General features: G+C 42.0%; 1 protein-coding gene across 9 annotated transcripts in view; it reads left to right on the forward strand.

Moving 5' to 3' along the window:
* foxp2 (forkhead box P2) overlaps positions 1-21,059 on the forward strand; it is a 102,551-nt gene that overhangs the window by 24,712 nt on the left and 56,780 nt on the right. For 5 of the 9 annotated variants that reach the window (XM_039601076.1, XM_039601079.1, XM_039601073.1 and 2 more), the window contains one exon: positions 17,632-17,818. The exons of 1 other annotated variant lie outside the window; for it this stretch is intronic. In XM_039601076.1, the coding sequence (XP_039457010.1) occupies positions 17,642-17,818 (177 nt within the window). In that variant the 5' untranslated portion in view covers positions 17,632-17,641. 3 more of the 9 variants (XM_039601078.1, XM_039601080.1, XM_039601082.1) reach the window with 3 other exon arrangements.

The raw sequence follows: 21,059 nt of genomic DNA on the forward strand, positions 1-21,059 counted from the left end.
TCTTTTTTCTAATTCCATAAATTGCAGTCTTCCTTTCTCTTGTGATTTTTGAACAAACAGTTACAACCTTTTGATTCTTTGAAATCCCTGCCATCCGTTTCTGTTTTGATAAATTGTACATCTCGTCCTATTTTCAAAGTCATCAGCGATTGCGTTTTTGCCACTCAGAGCACTGAACATGGACAGCTTTTAAAGGTAGTGAGTAGGTCTGATAAGTGGCTCAATCCTTGTACTAAAGCATTTTTACTGAAGGTTTAATAGCTACTGTATAATGAATTATAATGTATTCTCTCCGATTGCAAATTTCCTCTAATACAGCCCTTCTGCTGTAGTGGAAAAAGTCCATCTGAATATTATTGTGACCAGCTTTTTAATAATACAAATCAATTGCATGATTTTAAGTAGTTAGACTCATACTTTTGTTGTAAATTTTCCCCCCAATGCCAAATGGAGTGGTGCTTGTATAATTGGAATAGCTAACCAATTTCAAAGCAGAGACATTTTTCATCCCAAAAATGATTTGCTGTGTTTGTGGTACATCATGGTCAGCTCTAAGTCAACTGTATGTGTTAGTATAAAATACAGTCGAACATTTCAGCCTAGTTTGAACACATTGAAAAGCAATAGGCTTATGAATCATCTTGCTGTTCCAATTTAATGGAACATACCTTTCAATGACAGCGTGTACCAGCACATCATCAAAGTGAAACTTCCAAAGTTCCGCTTAACTTGTTGCTGAAATAGTTTCTCGTTTTCAAGAAAATTGCAGTGTGCCAAGTCTCCAGAAGTGTATCAGGGAATCTTCCTGAAGGAAAAATTGCCACTTGCATACTTGTCTTTGACCGAAGTGAAGCCCTCACCCACTCCAGGGGGAACATGTGCTGTTTAGGAAGATATAAAGGAGTAATTTTATTACTCGGTACATCTCCCCCTCAGAAGCCATTTCATTTCTCCTTTCAGCCTCCACAGAAGCCTTTATTTGATCTCATATTCCAGAGTATGACTGCCTCAAACCAGTCGGACTCCGTTTATTTTCATTTGGAAAACACATTTAGCGTTGAAGGGATGGCAAAGGATTTAAGTGAAGAGCAGGGGGTTCTGGTGTGGAAGGGACTGAGGCGAGTTTCTCTATCACATGTTAATGTTCTCCTGCAGGCATTGTTGGGAGCCAAACTTTAGATTTTTGTTCCCCGCAGTTTCTAGCGGTGTGACTGCTTTCAGCGTCATCACGAATAATCTTTCAAACATTACCACTTCTAGTCTCCGCACAAATACCTCCCTGCAAATAGCTGCTAAGTTTGCATCCATACAGTGAAATTGATACAGCTGGATACCCTTTACTCAGTGCTTTGAAATTGCAGATCATTGAAAAAGTGTGCCATTTATTAGGCAGCCCACTTAGGCAGCCCAGATGTAGCTGGTCACTTGAGAGGGAGACTTCCTCATAAACTCTGAGATTTTACAGCGGGCACAACACCCAACGGTGGAGTCAAAATTAACCCGCAACCTTCCCTCAACTCCACATACTTGGCTAAATCCTGAGCCAGTGCAGCTGTCTGGAGGAGCCTGCACCTTATACACACAATTCCTAAAAAACTCTCCCCCTCTTCCTCATTTATCAGTGTTTCGGTCTGTCTCTCTGTCTGTGCCTGCAGCACCTATATCCTCTCCAGCCTGTGTCTGGTGACAGCATAATGAAAACATTTTTGTGAGAAGTGTCGTTTCAGTGCTCCGGAAGTCCCACTCACCTAAATAGTTCCTTCTCTATGTCTTGTCTGTCTTTTTTTTTGTATTTTTTTTTGTGCGTGTGGGCGAGTGGGGGGGTATTATAGCCTCCACTGGGCTCAGTTCCACACATTGAATTACCTCCAGATGTAATTCCTACTCCCCCAACCCCTTCACCCTCAAATTAGTGGCTAGTAAAAATTAGGTTTGAATTAGCCGTGGTGTAGAGAATATGAGAGTTTGAGTTTTCCATATAATGAGTTTATTATTCTTTGCTACAATGCCATTTTCCTGAATTAATTTGATCAAGTCTTTTTTTTTAAAGGTGTAATTGGTATCAAGTTGAATGGTGTTTTAGTCATGAATGGATAGCCACTATGTCAGCAGTGAACCCAGAAGGCTGAGGTAATCGGAGGTCTGTAAAGTCCACTTAAAAGCTCCACGTCACAACAGCTTCTGGGGATTATTCCCAAACTTTCCCTATTATCTAATTCACGGTCAGCATCTAAATTTTCATCCGGCATGAAAGCATTTTTTATTGCTACTTGTGAGTGCATTGATGGGATTCCTTGGATGTTAGATAGCGGGTTGTTGCATAGCATATACAGGTGTTGTGCTCTTTTGACTGCCAGTGAAGCTTGTCTCTTTGCCATTCAACTGTGTAGCCGTGGTTCTGGGAATGATAATCTCTTTGGCAGAGCTGGAGCTGTGGGATCCTCAGACACTACAGATCACTGTCATAAATGGGTTTCAGATTCATCCCCTAACAGGAAATCTGAATGCATGAGACGACTATTGAATCCCCCCCCCCCCCGCCCTTTTTTTCTTTTTGGCCGTTGCTTTAGCTTGATGACATTTCAGTGGCCAAGAAGATAAAAAAACAAAAAACCCACAACAACTCAGTAGCATGTACTTTTCTCCTAGTAGGAATCTAATTAAACCGTAGCTGCCTTTTACTATATGATAATATCTACTGCTGTGAAAAAAGAGAAGTTGTCTTCCATGCGCTATTCTTTCATCTCCTTCCAGTCTGCTGTATAACAGGTAAACTGCTGTGAGCTGCACTTGCTTGTTTAAATTTATCCATCTCAGCTGAGCCTTTGATTTCAGCAACTCATTTAATTCAAATATGTTTTTGAAGAAAAGCTATTTTTCTTTCTTTCTTTTTTTTTAGAATTGGGGGTGGGCATCGGAGGCAGCTGCGGTGGTGGGGGAAAATAAGAGGAGGCACTGGAGGGCCAATTTAACCTGGAGTGTCTGTCGCTAGTCTACCAGCTCCTTCGCTTCAAGAGGCCCAGTTAGCTTGAACTGTCTGACTTCTGTCATTTCGATCTCTTTTTATTTTTCTGCTGTAATGTATACTTTAATTCCCGCCCACCTGCCGTCTGTGTGTAGCTACGGCGTCGGCAGAAGCAGCTGGAGGGGAGGTGCAGGTATCATTAAGCCTTTGAGAGGCACCAGCGGAACAGTGCAGAGTGCTATACGTGGCTCCTTGCAGCGCGTGTTGATATTTTTGGGCCCAGTGAATGCACAGCCTAGTTTATTTTCAATAGAAGCGATGGCTGGGTTTGGCCAGAGTGTCCCCTCCAGCTGCTTACTCGGGCTGTTGATATTGAGTCAAGCAAACACTCTCTCAGGGATGTCCTGTTGGGCACTTGGCCAGAGTTGCAAATGGAAGTCACATGTGGAGAATCCCAGAGGAAGGCGAGGAGGCCTTAATTCACACACATTACCAATAATAATCAACAGTATTGGTCTTACTGGAAGCAAAGCCTTTCATTAATCACTGATTTAAAAATGTTGTATTTCTTACAATGGCAGCAAACAAACAAAAGTCAACATATTTATTATGATTATTACTATGATTGCAACAATCGGGGACCCCTCTACCCCCATTGACTTCTCTTGTGGTTTTTTGTCTTTTTCTTTTTTGGCTGTCAAATACATATGCAAATATATTTGGACACTGTCATTATCATCCACTTAATAGGCATTTCATGAGGGATTTTCTAAATGCACGGTGCAGGGCAAGTTGCCATGGATACCCCGGTGCTTAAGTACAGTATATTAAAATGGTGCTGCCTTCCAACCACTTATATAATCACCGGTCTGTAATGGTCTTTGCTCTGTGGCCATAAGCAACATATCATGTGATCAGCATTGACCAGGACTAGTAAGAGCCCTACCCCCTCATTATGCCTTATTTGGCTTATTCATTTCATTCTTTGTAGGCAGGACTTAGTGGAACAGGAATTGTGCTTGTGGAACATTTATGTGACAACTTATGAAAGGAGTGTGTGTGTGTGTGTGTGTGTGTGTGTCCATGTGTGTGCGTGACATGAATTTATTTCCAAAAATGGGAAAATTAAAAGAGGACATTTTAAACCTTATATTGAAAAGTCAGGATTATTGAGCTCATATTACATGTTTATATAAAAATAACATATACTTTTTTTTTTCAATACAAGTGTAACATATGTATAATATAAGTAGAAACTTGAATTAACCATGAAGTCATAAATGCAATTTAAGGGCTCATCACCATCCCTGCTTAATTTATTTCCTCTGTGACAGTAAAATGTGTTTATAAAAGCCTTTACAGTCTCCTGCAAGTTCAATCTTGGCTGACCACTTTCAGTGTCAAGCTGGAAGAATGTGCTATGAGTAAACCAAACTGGATCACCAGTATTAAGGCAAGCAAATCTTTTTACCTCTCTATTCAAAAAGATTTTCAGAGGACTGACATATGAAAACCTATTTTTATTTAATACAAAGTTTTAGAACTCAAAGTTATTTATTTTTAAGCCAACGGTTCCTGCAGTGGTAAGGCTGCCCTTGCTAGCGTGCTAGGTGATGAATAATGACGGGTGCTCTACCAATTGTTCCAGGTGGGACTAAATTTCTGGGAAGTAAGACAACATAAATAGACTTACTGAAAGGTTTGGGAGAAATATACATATATTACACTTGTAATCTCTGAGAAATCTTTGTGCTTGCCTTTTGTCCTAATTTTTTTTGTTTTATTTAAAAGTTAGTGCATTATTTTGTAAATTCAATACATTTAGGCTAATACCTCTTAATAAAATTATAGCTGAAGATTGGCTCCTAGTAGCTGACCTTACAGCAGTGCATGTGCTTTGACTTTGTCCCCAGTGCCAGTGTAGCTTTAATTGAAATAGTAGTGGTGTGTTTGTGTGCGTATAAACTATGGAAATTCTAGCAGTGCGGGGAGATGGGAAGCATTTATTGCTATCATCAGTGTGGAGTTTGACTGCGTTTCAGATCCACTGCTCCTCCACTGCTGCTGCTTTTGCCGAGGTTGGTAACCAGCTGCTGCCACCATCGCCCCTCCCCACTGTACCCACTACACATGTCTATCTATCCATCTCCCCCATTTTCTCCCTCTTTCCCCTCTCACTGTTCTGCTGCCACCACATCAAGACGCTGGTGGGCCTGTTTGTCTCTGTTGACCTTGGCAGCAGAAAGCACTGGAAGAAGAGACGTGGGGAACAAATACCTGAAGGGAGAAGGCACAGAATTGTCACAGAAGTGTAGAAACAGGCATAGCATTCCCCCTAGTGAGGCAAATGTTTCTAAGGCCAGGGGCCTCGTGTTTGTCTTTTCCAGTGGGGCACGGAGTAGTTTATTAAAGGGGCTGAAGGAGCTTTCTAGCCTGAAGCCCTTAGCGCTGAAAGAGAAATGGGAGAAATTACTGGCATAATGTGGATGCTTAGAGCAATTAACAGCAGTTGTTTAATGTTAGCCCCTTTTGACTCTCTCCGTCGCTGTCTCTCTTTTTTTTTTCTCTCTCTTGCTTGCTTTTCCACTCTTGTCATCTCTCTTTCTCTCGCCTGCTTCAGCTCCCACGGTCTCTTTCAGCCTGTCATGATTGTTTGGTGTTTACCTTTCCTAGCTCAGAGCTCAGACAGTTGACACTAATGAAAATGCTACCTTTTTTTTTTTTTGGTCTGTGTTTGTCTCTTAATAATGATATCATACAGCTAAAATATGCTCCAACAGAGCCGGGGAGATAATGTGCTATTCAGAGGCTGTTAAATTATACCAGTGCGCCGCTCTGAGCTGTGAGTTCAAGTGGTCTTTACCCCGCGTTGGGGGCTACATCTTTGCCTAAATAAATCTGTCATAGTTGCCCCGGGTGCCTCTCTTTAAAACAGAAGATTCTTGCACTCCCTATAACCTCTTGCGGCTGCCTGTATGCTCGCACATGTGTGTGTCCGTTAGTGTGAATTTAATTTTAAAGTTGCATCTCTGCCAGATTTAGATGTGTATTTGTATTTGATTATGTGGCACAAACTTACATAGGCAAAGGAATAAATAAAAGTCCTCTCTTGTATTAAATCTCTCAGGCCCATGTGGCACTGCAAGCTGGTGGCAGATGGACTAGCTTTCGGCATCTGTTGTGTGCAGACTGGGGGCTTTGTACTCCTCTCTCCTGGGGAAGACCGAGCCTTTCTTCTTGCCAGTAGATTCCTGTCTGTTGGAGCGACTAAGAAAAACATCTGTGGCATGCAAGGGAGAGGGAGGGAGAAAAAGGGGAGAGAAAGAGGAGGAAAAAAATTGACAAAAAGATTGGCAAACACCATTAGCCCTAAATGTTCCGTCTCATTGCCCGTTGTGCGTTGTTTACAATGGGGGAAACACGTCAATACATCACATGCAGCACATCTGATCCCAGCCGAGGCTCGTTCAGCTCGTTTCAGCTTTTGTCAGCGTCTTTAGCCGGCGATAGGGATTGGCAGCTTTTGCACTTCTGGTAATAGATACTGACCTAATTCATTAGGCTTCAAATATGTGAATGTAACATTTGTACAAGCACATTTTCCCCTTTTATCAAGTAGTAAACCAAGCCTTTAAACATTCTGGCTGAAGGAGAAAAGCTGTGAAATGTTTGTCAGCTTATGTGTTAATTTTTTTTTTCTTTTTGCTCTCTGTATATCTTTTTATATTTCTTCCTTCCCTTCCCATAACTGTTTTGTTTGGCCAATCATTTACATTTAAAAATACCTTTTGTTAAGGTATTTATAACAGTTTTAATGATCATCTTAGAAAAAAAGTAAGCAAGCATTCGGCATGTGGCGGTCTCGCCAGTTTTCAACCTTTTGTCGTCTCCCTCCCCTCTCAGATTCCTCCAGTACCCCCCCCCATTTCTTTGCCAACTCTCGCCACCCTCCGCCCCCTCCTCTCTGCTCCCCACGACCAGCCCCCCTACCCCGCCGATCAAGCCACTGGTTTTTGTGTACTATTGGTCCTCAGGCGTCAAAACAATCCAGCGGGGCTGCCTGACTTGTTTTAATTAGGCAGCACTGAAACGGCAACTGTCTCGCAGACGTGACCAGGCAGAGGTGCTCTCCCCTCGCACTACTGTAAATACCGCTGTAAATACTTCTCTGGTGATGTCTTTGACAGTAAGCGTCAGCTAGTTACTCTACTTTTTTTTCTTCCTTTTTTGCCTCCACTTTCCTGCCGTCTGTTTTCCGCTACTGGCATTTTCCCCTTCTCTTCATTTTTGATGCACCGTAATGCTCTCAGGTTTCTGAGAATACTTCTTCAAATGCTTCTTACCAGGGAGAGTGGATTTCTCAGTCATTGTTTAAAAGGTAGGTCATTTTATCTGCCTCTTTTGGACTATTTATGACTTAGTTTTGTGTTAACGTAGCAGTGCTTCGTGATGTCGTGTAACTTGGAAATACACGGATGTGATATGGCTTAATTGTTTTTAAGTGCCCCGTGCACGGTATGGAGGCTACCGACTGCCGCTGAGCCCTTCACTAATCCCATTCAGACTCTTTGAATCCACACACACACACTTTGACATGCACACAATCGGAGCTGAAAGGAAAAGCACTAGTATAAAGCCAGACACACATACCTTTGCGGCGAGTGCACCTCTCTCTTCTCGTACTTCTGTCTCCCTCTTGTCTCAGCAATGCCGACTACACAGAGCAAAGGAGAGAGCAGGTCCGGCAGGTTGTGCGCAAGAGCGATAGTGTGTGTGCACTTGCACGAGGGAGAGAGAAAGAGAGAGACAGAGAGCGTGTGCTCAGAGAAGCAGATGTGCGATTAGAGCGAGAGCAGCGCGAGCCTCCCTGGTAAGCATGCAGGCGAGATGCAAGGGGAGAGCCGGCGAACATCCTGTGACGAGTCACAGCAGTCCCCGTGTGAAGATCCCCACACACTCTCACATACACACACTCTCTCAGTCATACACAGGACCCACCCACACGCAGAGTACCTGCACACACACACACACTTAGACATTTGCACACAAATGCATGGATGCACATGCTTTATTGCTACTTTTTAGAAGTAGCTGAGATAAATTAAAAAAACTTATCTCAGATTTATTTTCTAAAAATGCACCAAAAGCAGAGCTTTAACTAGTAATTGCGGTATCGCTCATTTCCACTAAACCTGTGAATCAAATGATTAAGTGGTGTTTTCCTGTAATTGCGAAATTTCATTATCTTCAGACTTAAAAAAATGATGGTCTAATTATATCCAGTGCGGAGAGAGAAAGAAGCCACCGTCTCTCTGTCATAAATTTCCATTTTGTACACTACACCCCCTCACCCACACCCCCACCTCCCTCCTTCCACACACACACACGCGCGCACACACGCATACACACGCCCTCCGCTGTCCCTCTCCCATTCTTTTCCTTCTCTCCCCCAACTCAAGCCTCCTCTTTCGGGCCTGCATGTCCGACCTGCACAAGGGCCCCCCGATCGGTAATTGCCCCGGTGACAACTGGAAATGATAGAATAATTGTCAGGAGAGGCGTCTGGGCTTTCTCTTTTTTTTCCCTTCTTTTTTTCTTTTTTTTTTTAATGGGGCGAGTGTGATTTAAGTATGCATGAATGGTACAGTGGTGGTGAGGTGGCAAGAGAGGGAGAGGAGAGGAAAGGAGAAGAGGGGAACTGGGGCGGGGGCTGTGTGGCGGGTGGCGAGAAGTGTAGGGGGGGTTGGTGGTGGGGGGTGGCTTGTTTATGATGCCATCCCCCATAAACACGGCTAAAGTGATGACACAGATAGTGTTGCCTCTTCACACGGTGACACCAGTCGACTTGGGGCCGTTGTTGCTAGACACCCTCGGCGGTGGCAGAGCCAAGTACTCTGTTCCTCGGTCAAGCTCTCTGGCACTTCTCACCTTCAGGTAAAAAAAAAAGAAAAAAAAAGTCAGGCATACTCTGTCCATCCATCTATCTATCCATCAATCCATCCATCATTCATCCAGCCATCAATCCTCTGTCACCCATAGTCGACTTCAGGCTCTTGGCTGTGTTTAATGGTTGTATTTTATTGCCAGGCTGTGTCTCCTGCCTTCCCCGTTGGTCGTCCCACTGTGCAACCGTTCAGCCTTGGTCTGCGGGCTCTGTTAATCTGCTGCTTAATTAGTGTTGATGAATGGCTCAGTGTGTATGGCTGTGTGTGTGTGTGTGTGTGTCTGTGTGCATGCGTACAAGTGAGCACGTGTGTGCTGGTTTTGGCTTTGTGTGTGTGTGTGTTTGAATGAATTCGTGTGTGTGTGTGCATGAACTTGCTGTGGTATTTTCTGCTCTTGTACTATTTGGATAGTGTGTGTGTGTGTGTGTGTGTGTGTGTGTGTGTGTGTGTGTGTGTGTGTGTGTGTTTCAGATGTTGCTACTCGCTTGCTAAGCTAATCATTGATCATTAAAATCAAGAGGACAGTGATGCACCACTATGATTAAGCCGAATAAAAGGGCACAGCCACTCAATAACCTTTCATAAGCTAATAACAATCAAATATTAATCAGCTGCAGATATGTGTTCTGAGAGGGCAAAGCTGTTACTTGAAGTTTGACTTATTTGTTTTTCTCCCATCTCTTTGCGTGTGGAGGGAAAAAAAAATCCCAAACTCTTTGGAGCAGACGTTTAGTTTGAAGAGGAGAGAGGTCACAAGACTGATAATTGGTGAAGCACTAATTATCTTTATCAAAGGCGAGTGGGATCATTTGTTTACTTAAATATTGATGAGGGTGAGCAAGGCATGGTATTGGGCTATTGTGGGCATATTATTAACATTTTATAGGGCTTTGTGCAGGAATGTGAAAGGGACTCCTCTTCATAATTTAATACCCTAATGCATAATGAGCTATGTGATTAGTTCACATGGAGAATTGGCCAAACTCCATTTTGAAGGCAGATAATTTACATTGTTCTCCAGAGTCTGGCATATAATAGGTTCTTTAGCGCAATAAAATTAAATGCTACACATTTTATATTTCAGCTTACAAATCCCCCTGGCAGTATTCAGTTTTAAGTCTTCTTTTTCTGTTTTCTTCTATTCCTCCCCAAAAAAGAAATAAAAAGCGGAAAAGTGAAATTTAAAATTGTTAGACTAAAACACATGTTTACCTACATGTTTTATTTAGAATGCACACTCGCCAATTAACACTGTTCATTAGCAGAGCTGCGTTATTTGTTTTGAAAGTTTAACCAATCACTTTGTTATGCTAATTGTGATGTAATTTAATTTGAGTTCCCGTAATGATGATGCCGCTATTATCCACATAAATGATGCAGTTAAGCAGCACGGCCTCATTTGCATGTGCTTGAAGGGAGAGAGGCTGAAAGGAGCCGGCTCCCGTATCACTCCGCTTTAATTTTCCACCTCTGTTCACTGCTGCCCTTTGGGTCTTCCTGGCCTGTCACAGGCTATTGATGATCAGCACTTTTATCTGATTATTATTTTTTATTTTATTTTATTTTTTTTATGACAAAGTGGCCTTTTATTTGCCTGCTAACAGATTTCTATAACTACAATCTGGGGAGATTAAGCGATTGAAATATGAGGCGTTTACAAAATGCGGATGAAAATTTCCCTGCTGATTGTATTAAACATTAAGGTAACAGTTGATTTGCGTGCGCACACCTGCATGGATGCCTTACTTTTCATTTTCAGTGTCTCTGTTTTGGCTGTTGGGGGGTGTGTGGGAGGTGTGTGAAGGCGGGGGGGTGCTTCTTGAATTTAACATTTCCACATCAAAGTGGTTCTTTGTTGGTGCTCTGGCTTAATTTTTAATCTGTTGATTCCATCAGGATTTTTTGGATTGGGCATTATTCTGATGTGATTTGGACACTCGGGTATGTTTTTTTTTAAAGCAGAGGTGCAGTCAAGCAGTCAGACTATGCATACACACACTCAGCGGTCTCTGTATATTTATTTTATTTTTTATTTTTTTTAATCATAATAGGACCGGGATCGTTTCTTCTTTTTCTTCCGAGTCCCCAACCTTTCTGTGCAGAAAGTACAACTAAGCCAAAGTTAAGGACTTCTCATTATCTATTTTGTTGTTGGCTAGACTTTAGTAATTTTCCTCAGAAGAGATGATTTTTCCCCCCTCCTTACCAAACCCACCTTTTTATGCTTCTAATTGGTTACATAAATCTTGTCTGGTATGAATGAGGAATGTTGCGGTGTTGTCAACTGCAATCTTCACCCTTATTTACCAATTCATTAAGATCTATCGATGCAGGACTGCTGAGAGGGAATGACAACATAAATCAGAGCTCGAGACATAATGGCCCTAATCAACCAGAAATAACTGGAAACGTCACAATGAGCTATGTCTCTGTAGCTGTGTCAGACGCGGCTGGCTCCCCTGCGCCCGTCCGCTGGATCTGTGGAGAGGAGCGGAGAGTCAGACCCATCCAACTGTCATTAGCTCCTCTGATTTTTCTCAACAAGAACACCAGAGCAACGTGAAGAATTTTGTCCATTTACTTCTTTTTTTTCTTATCCAGTCCTTGCAATGTGTCAAAGCAGCTCAGTTTTGATCACTTACAGTATTTTCTGAGTGAAACACTTCCAGATACGATGTCTATAAATACAGCTAGGTCTGGAGTGCCTTGTATTCGCCGCGCACCTCCTCTCCTCGTGATAAAGATGATTGGACGAGACAATGAGGCCTCCCCTCTTTATAGGTCAATTAGCCCTGATTAGGTGGGCTGAGTTAATTAATGAAATTGGCAAATATGCAAATGAGAGCCGACTGATCGGGCTTTCGTCACTGTCTCGCTCGCCCACAGCGGCAGGGCTGTCTACTGCTTCAGCAGAACGAGGTGCCTGATAGGTAACATGTAAATGATATGGGTCGAGCCTAAATGTAGGAGACTAGTCTCTCTCCTCCTCTTTTTCCATCAGGGGACAAGCCGTGCTGCACTAACATTTCAAAGAAGTGTGCATTTATTACTATACCACATAAATCTATTTATAGTAAAATATTTTGTTTATAATATTTTTTCTTGATTTTTAATGAGATACTAGTGGATTTTATTTTATTAATACCAATGCTTGCCTTTCATATCCATTTATATTAGTAACTGGATAGCTGGTGTACAATGAATATTTTGCTATTATTATATTTCAGAGCTGGTTGCATTCACATAACATTAATTTGTATTAACGCAGTATCAATCCCACAATTCCTGAGTGCCTCTTGCGTTTGAATCTAAAGAGACATTGTGGAGATTGTACAATTGAACATGCACTTTACACTCTTTCCTATGGTTCTCTTTGTCATTTTATTCACCCCCTTTCTTTCTTTCCACTTTCTGTTCTCCACTCTGACACACTCTCACACATCCATTCAGGGACACTTACATACTGTGGCAAATAGTCTGTCTTTTATCTTATTCTTTCTCATCTCTTTATTGTAAATAGAAGAGAATTAAGTTCTGAACATTCTTGACTGAATGTCTCCTATCACAGAACTACAATTTATTGTCAGCTCAAATGAAGAATTGAAATATGACTGAGGTTTTTCTCAGTGTAGGGGCTCATTGGACAGGAGATAACCACATTTGATTCTGTTGCTTTGAATAATGTTAATCCGGAAAAAAGCAAAGTCCATTATTCATATTCATCCCTTTTCATTTGGCCCCACTCCTGATTTTGTAAATATGATTTCTTCAGCTACCACCCCCCCCCCCCCCTTTTTTTTCCAAAGCAATCTTTATTCACCAGTGAAGCACTTTTGAAATTCCTCTATCTGAGAGCAGAAACCATTACCATACACAGGTTTATAAGAAGTAGTCATTAATGCTCTTTTATGGTGGCCTTTTAGTGCCAAAAAGGAAGCTTTTAATTCTAAGGCACGGCAGCCTGGCTCTCCTTACTTAATCCGGAGGACTGGGTTGTGTCGAACGTAGCTTTCCAAGTGGTCGTTTTTCCATCTCAAACTCCAAACTCGCTACAAGAAGCTGTAGGCTGTAATGAATTGCTTGTGATGTCCCCCCTCGTGCTGTGACAGCTCACTGGCAGGGAAAAAAAATTACAATTCACACTGAGGTACAAACAGATATATGATCATAATCAAAGATTTGTTGAAGGCATAAAATTTGTAGATTAAGTTATTAAACTTTTTGCCAGTCATTATTTAAAATTCAGTGATTTTTTAGCATCGTTTTTTTCAGTCAAGCACATATGTGGCATTTTGATTTATTAAGCAATCTGAAGTATTGAATATGTGAGCTCTTGCCCTTGCCTAGTTACTTCTTTATTTTGTATGCATAGTAACTTATGGCAATGATGAATTAATTTCACTCAAGCACAGAATCTGTGATTATTTTAAATGGTAACCATATCTAGACTTGATCAGAGAGCTGTGAGGAGTCAGCAGACTGTGAAATGTAATTTCTATTATTATTAGATATATATATTTTTTTTATTCTGAACTCACAAACCAAAAGAATTCCATCCAACCACCTGAAATGTGAACCGATAATGAACGGACGTCTGGGATCACAGATTTACCGGTCACTTTTTTTTTTCCTCCGCCCTTTCTTTTGTGTCATCCTAATGAAAATATTTTTTGCAACTCATGCATGTAGAATGTGAAAATGGATCTGTGTTTTAGATAGACACAGTGGAGAACATCCTCATACTGAGAATGGATAGCCCAGGGACTCTGAACAAAAATTCCTCAGTGTTCCCCAGACTGTGTTGGAGCATAGGAGACAGCTGTGTATTCCCACTAGATGGATTGCCAGTGTCATAGTGTGTGTTTACTGCACATGATAGAGCGGGAGACAGGCCAGGTAATGAGGCTACATTAAGGGCTTTTAGAGCTCGCAAACAAAGATGGAGGGCTGCTTCTTTCCCCTTTAATGATAGGTGTGTGTTTTGTCGTGTATGTGCAGAACTGGGAGTGTGTGTGTGTGTGTGTGTGTGTGTGTGTGTGTGTGTGCGACTGAGGCAATGAAAGGCTCAATTTTCCTTACACCTTTGTTGTGTCACTTCTCCAAAGAAATCGGTGAATTTCTCCAGATTTCTGGGCCAAACGCCCCGTCGGGACACTTTCTCAGATTCCTGACGATGCAAGATTCAACAGTAAATATTTGGTCTAACTAAAATGGAAGCAAGCAATCGAGTGATTGTAGAGTTGCACACGAAATGAGACAAAAGCTGGAGTTGCTCTGAAGCTTTGCAAAATGAAGTGTCTTTTCTTTCTGTTGAACCTCTATCTTAATAGAAACATTGGTGCCTTCAGTGACAGTAAATTTAGAGAGCTCAAAGCTATCTTCATCTCTTATAACCCAAACGCCGAGTATCACTGTCATCTTCCTTCCCAAAGCTATACGTCTGCAGAATTACCAGCATATTACCAGGTAATAACAGGCTTCCTCTTTGCTTCCGATCATGATAATAAGTGGTCTAGGTTCTCCCTCATTGGAAGATTATGGCTTGAGGAAATGGCATCAAATAGCGGGTGTGTTGAAATGCAGGACACCAATTTATGGATGTCAAACACACGTGCAGGCAAGCCGGCAGCCGGCAAGCCTCACTCATGCAGCATTAAAGCAGCCACATCGGAACAACGGCCTTGGCGGGTATTGTAGCTGGAGGTGGCGTGGTTCCTTCCAACCCAGTTGGTTCAGGACAGGCTGAGCTGGGGTCAGGGCTGATACCCCTCAGGGAGAGGGCACCGTGGTGGGCTCATGCACATATACAGACGCAGTCTTACATGCGTGCTTCATACAGTCACGCCCCCAGGTGCAGAGCATTGTCACTCTCGAGTATTGTGCATGTGTTTGTGCACACACACGCGTGTATGTGTGTGTGTCTATCTGTGACAGTTCCATCACCCCCACAGTCAGATCCACAGCTTGGTTGTCCGCTCGTCATTGCAGCCTGGCTGTGTTTCTAATTGACATTCTAATTGGCAGATTTGAATGCCGCCTTTAGATGGCTAATTAATTTATCTCACTGCTGTCATTAAGGTTAAAGCACCATCTGATCTCTGCGAATATACTTTGCATATATCTGCATTATCATTATGTTGCAGATTTTATTTTGGAGGAGGTGAGAAAGATTATAGCGTTGAGATTAAGCTGGCCATCTTATTATTTATGTATTCAGATTCAGATTTTTCTAACCGTTTTTTTAACCCCTTTTTCTTTATTTGACTTTAACTTTTTATAAATAGTAATCTGATGTGAGCTCCTTTTTTTCTTAAAAAAAGAGAATAAAATCACATTGATTTGTTAATATCAAAGTAGCAATTTTCCTTGGATTTCCACCATAGTTTGCGTTGCATTCAGATGTTATTAAAAATCCTCATTTCCTCGTCTCATATATCTTCAGGTTTTCCGAACATCCGTCGCCGGTCCAAGAAAGAAAGCAGGAAAAAAAAAAGAGAGATCCAAGCTCCATTAGAATGTTCATAAAATCATAGTAAAGGCAATCAGACAGTCTTTCTCTGAATATTTTAAACATTGGGCATGTAAAATTTATGCCTAATTTGAATACTTATTAGCCGGCTGATCTCGGCTGCAGCCTTGAGTTTCTTATGCTGAGATTCATCACCGGATTGGATGTCACATTGTGCCAGTCTCTCTCTCTCTCTCTCTCTCCCAACCTCCCCCTGAAAACATCACCACCTTCCTCCCTCTCTCCATCCCACACCCTCTCTTCCTCTCGCACTCCTTCACTTTCATTCTTCTCCTCTGCCTTTCTTCGTCATCCCCCACCCTTTCTGTCTATCTCTGCCTTCTTTTACTGCGTCTCTCTCCATCAGTAGTGAGCGCTGCGGTGTTAAACAGGGGCCTGTTTGTTCACAAGCACGCCTTGTCCTGGCCTCTTCCCTATTTACTTGTGTCCCGGGCAGCTGTCGCCCTGCTCTGTGTAATAGCTCAGCCCTGTTTGTTCTCCCTGCCTAGATCCTGTTTATCCTGGCTGTGGACATCCTTTAAGGCCTGTCCTGTATCTGCCCCTCGTCAAACACTCACACATGCACACACACACACACACACACAAACACAGTGAAGGGACGTGTACACACTTCTATTAAAATGGTATTTACAGGCCAAAGAATACACACGGTACCCATGTGGGCTGGGCACAAATGCACACAAAAAAAGCGCATTCACACACAATCATTATCATTGTTTGTCCCTCTCTGGTTGCATGTATATGGATTCAGTCGTGGTGGTGGAGGAAAAAAGCTGTAAAAATATTTGTTTTTAAATGTAAAAAATAGTAATAGGACTGGAAATATTGACAGCTTTTTAAAGCAAGGTTCCTCCATAAGAGAGTCACTATATTATTTATTTTTTTAAAAAGGGTATATCTTTAAAAATTAATTGTCTCACATTATTTTTGTCCCCATTTTAATTTTCAGCATTTCAGAATTTCTTTCTCCGGCACACAATTTGTGATTGCGGAGAGCATTTTAAGTTGTCTTTTATTTATTGTGAGAACTGATGTTGGCGCTGCTCCTCTCTGCCCCAGCGAAGGTACAGAGCATTAAATGCAGGGGATAATGATAAAACATTTATTACTGGAAAGAGAGGAGGTAATATGCATAATTTATGCTGTTTTTAGCACAATCATTAGTGATATCCATGATAGAATCCTTTCTTCATCCCTTTTTTCTTCTTCTCAATTTTTACCCAAGTTTTTCCATATCTAATAGATGCTGACAGAATTAATTAAATTTCCTATATTTATTTACACTTTTTAAAATGTGGTTTTGACTTGTAAATCTGCCAGCAGAAACTTTGATTGCATCTCATCCACACCAGAGATATTTATTTTTTTAAATGTGGTAAAATAAATGAATGTATAAGGTTTGATTAAAGAAGAGAGTGGAGAAAAACATGATTCAAGCCAATAAAATGACTTATGAGCGTTCTTTCTCTATGGAAGCCTGCGAGGCAGATTTTCTTTAGCCACAGCAAGGATGACAAACCCATTATGGTGTTCATCACCAGCCCTGCACCATGTGATTTGGTGCCGCCTCCTCCACCTCCTCCTCCTCTTCCCCGCCACCAAATTTTAATTTTGCATGATTAGCCTTGCGTCATTAGGCAACTTCATTCAGATGCGAAACACACGAAAAATCGGACAGCTTCCAGACGGCAAATATTTTAAGAGTGCCCTCGCTTCTGTGTTTTCTGTCCGTGGTGCCTGGCCGTCCTCAAAGTGCAATGGAGATATTAAGAATTAAGCACATGTTATTTAAGAATCCCATATTTTATTTATTTATATATTTTTTTTGCCTTTAATTCCTACCAGTGTATTATGTGTTTTTAATAATGCAAATACTAATAAAGCAATGCAGGTGCTCTGATTTACAGCCAAATTTTAGTGGCTTTAAAACCACATTTAGATATTCTTCCCATTTCAGAAAGCACCAGGACATGCATCTCTTTGTATTGCTTCATTTACACAATGAATGCATAATTGCTCCTCCTGCATCCCCCCTTTCTCCTTTCCCCCCTCCCTCTTCTTTAAATGCTTTAATTTGCAGAGGGGGACTGAGGGCTTGATAATGGAAGCGTAAAAAAAAAAAAATAGGAGGGAAAAAAAGGGGGGAATTGTAACAAGAAGAGCCCTAACCGGTGCCTCTTAATCACTTCTAGGTTTTAAATCATGATGATGCAGGAGTCGGCCACAGAGACAATAAGCAACAGTTCAATGAGTCAAAATGGAATGAGCACCCTAAGCAGCAGCCAATTAGAGGCTGGCAGTAGAGATGGGAGATCAAGCGCTGGTGACACAAGCAGCGAAGTAAGCACAGTCGAGCTGCTGCATCTGCAACAACAGCAGGTAAGTTGTGTTTCTCCCCGTCTCCTCTCTCTCTCTCTCTCTCTCTCTGCCGCTCTCTCTCCCTCACACACTCCGTTTCCCCCTCGCTCTCCCTCTCCGCTCTGCTGTGCTCCTTTCTCAGGCAGCGCTGGGGTGTTCTACATAGGCAGGAGGCACAATGAATTATGTTGTTTTGTGTATGTGTGTGTGTGTGTGTGTGTGTGTGTGGCATTGTTGTTTGTTTAGGCATGTGGAAAACACATTGTTTATATAAGAGGCTGTTTAGGTTGTTGGTAAATGTTCTCGGCAGTTTGTTGTGCTGACGGCGTGCTCTGCTTGAAGCTGCTGCCTCCAGATGATGCTCAGAGTGTTTTGCTGCTACTGTTTTAGTTTAGAAATTCAGCTGTTATTTTTTTTATTTCACGTTTTATTAGTTTTTTTCCACAAGCATTTGAATTTGGGAATATACTGGGGGTTGTTGCAGCCAAGTGAGGCCATGTGAGAAATGCAGTGTGTGTGTGTGAGACAGAGAAAAAGTGCATGACAGAGGGAGAGAGGACAGAGAAAGAGAGAGTGTGTTGGAGCATCAGACGGACCAGTTTGGACAGGAAGAGTGTGTATCTGCGCGCGTATGCATGGGTGTGTATGTCATGGCTGCGCTGTATCCACCAGAGGGCCTCCTAACTCGCCACTAGTTGGAGGCTCTCACACAGATGCAGACACTCTAACCACAGACCCACCAGCAGGAGAGAAACCTTTGACCGGGACGCTTTTGATTTTTAGCTTGCAGTCTCCGATCTTCACTTCCCTTCAACTAGCAAATACTTTAGATATACTTTTTATAGTTTTTCCCCTGTTTAGTTATTTATTGTATTGATTTTATTAAATGGCGCTTCTTAGAGGCACCGCTGATCACGAATATTTGATGCCTGCTTTTTTTTCCTTTTCTCCCCGCCAACACATGTTTCATTGTACCGCTGCTATTCATCTCAGTCACAGCAAGTTGAGGGTGAATTAACTGCAGGGTGCGGGGGGAGGGTGGTGGAGCGGTTGGGGGGCAGGAGTTGTGAAAGTCAGTCGCCAGCAGAGTAAAGGAGTCAAGTGTCTCTCGTGTCTTTTCACGGTGAATGATGGCTTTGACAGTTTGCCAAAAGAGCAGTGGGAGATTAGGTCAGAGGGCTATGCTTTGGGGTAGATGGAGGACAACACCGCGGGTTTTGTAATGATGCGTGCCATCCTTTGGGCTAATGGTGAAATTTTCATGCAAGTGTGTATTTGTGTGAATTTTTCTTTTCTTCTTTTTTTTGGTGGCAGCTGAAGCCCTGTGGTCAATTTGGCGAGGGCAGAACAATACGTGCCGATGAGTTTCTGCGTGTGTGTATACGGGCTATTCAGTGTAGCAAAATAAAGCGTGTCCTGGAGCACCCCCCCCATCACCTCTTCTGTTCCCCATAAACCCCATACCATCCAAACACCCATCTTCCACAACCCTATTCACCCCTGCTGGTGGCTTCAGCTGCATTATAACACTGTGGCCTCATCCTCCCGCTTTATCACCACTCTGCCACTCTTCCTACACACATACGTATGATTGGGGTCAGACCTCTCCTTCTCTCAGGCATCACTCGTGCATTTGAAGATGTTGGGTAGATTTCGGTAATTCTCTTTTTTTTTCCTTTAAAAAAAGGTATTTCAAGATAGGTGACAAATTAATGGAAAAACCAACACAGTGCCCTAGTAAGGTGTTGAGCGCCCATGTGTGACCAGAACACCTCTAAGGCACCTTGACGCAGATTCTTCAAGTTTCTGAAACTCTGCTAGAGTGATGGAACGCCATTCTTTTGAAAAGATATTCCCTTTTCTGTGTTTTGATGACGGTGGTGGAGAGCACTGTCTGACATGTCCATCTCAAATCTCTCAGAGGTGTTTAATCGGGTTGAGATCGAGTGGGTTTGAAGGCCGTAGCTTGTGATTCACATCAGATTCATACTCAAACCATACAGTGAGTCCTGGTGTCCTTTGAAACAGAGCACTGTCATTATGGAAGAGACCATTCCCATCAGGAGAGAAATCCTAAGATAAAGGTGATCCCTGAGAAAACTTTGAATTGCTTTACATTTCATGTTATATGTTTTATTTTATTAAGATTGCAATCTGAGCAGTAGATTTAGAGATATTAGACTGTGTACTCAAAATGTAATTGAAAAGAATGGATAAAAGTGTGTCTGTCAGTGAAAATGAAAAAAAGTGCTGTTAAAAATTTTAAAAAGGCCACAGCACTGAGAGGTGGAAAAAAAGCAGTGTAAGCATAAGGTGTCTAGTTAAGTCTGTGAGATGGACATACGGCTGAGAGCTGTGATGGTGTGCGGTTGGGGTTGGGGGGGTGTATGACAGTATGCGCCTCGTAAAGAGGCCAGCCCAAGCTTTCTCCCAACCCAGAGAGAGACACATTGAAATGAGCAGTCCGGCTAACAGGTCTCTGGAGGCTTTTTAAAACAGGGGCCCTGTGCTGTTAACTTCACACACTTCCTGTGGTGTGCTCACACTGCAAGCACAGTTCAACAAAAGGATGAGGTTAGATTTTTTTAAAAATTGTTTTATATATATATATATACATCTGTTTGCACTGTGCACTGCTGCTTTTGTGTGTCTGAAGGATGTGGTATTGACAGGTGTATATGCAGCATGGGGACTCTGTGTGGCCATATATACATGCATCCATATATGCTTGCACTTTTTTACACTTCAATGCAGCTTAAAAAAAATTCTATCCACGTTTGCTCTGAGTCCATTTCGAAGGAATGCAGTTGAATGTAATTTTCCACCCACATTTGGAATGACATTGAGTGGTCCAGTGGGTATAGAAGCTGCAGCCTCTCATCACGCTGCTGGGGGGATGATTAATAATAAGCACTGATGAATTCTCCACTGTCCCTATGGGTTCTGCCATTACCTAGCAGCTCCAAAATACCACCTGCAGCTATAATTAGAAAAGCAGCATCTTCAGGTCTCGACACCTTAGATTCGGCCAAAGTCTGTAAGATCAAGATGAAGTAACACACACAGTTTTTCCACATCCAGATTTCAAAAGTTGAGATTTTCCTTTAATAATAATGCACTATTACTTCATTTTAGATAAAGTGAATATCTTTTACAAATTTGAATGTCTTTCGTTTTTATGCAGGTCATTGTGTTCAGTGTAAAAGCCACACATTTCGTTATCCAGCTATCTGAATAATAACCATTGTCACAATTAAATTTC

This window comes from Oreochromis aureus, linkage group 17, assembly GCF_013358895.1.
Source record: "Oreochromis aureus strain Israel breed Guangdong linkage group 17, ZZ_aureus, whole genome shotgun sequence".
NCBI classification, from domain to species: Eukaryota; Metazoa; Chordata; class Actinopteri; order Cichliformes; family Cichlidae; genus Oreochromis; species Oreochromis aureus.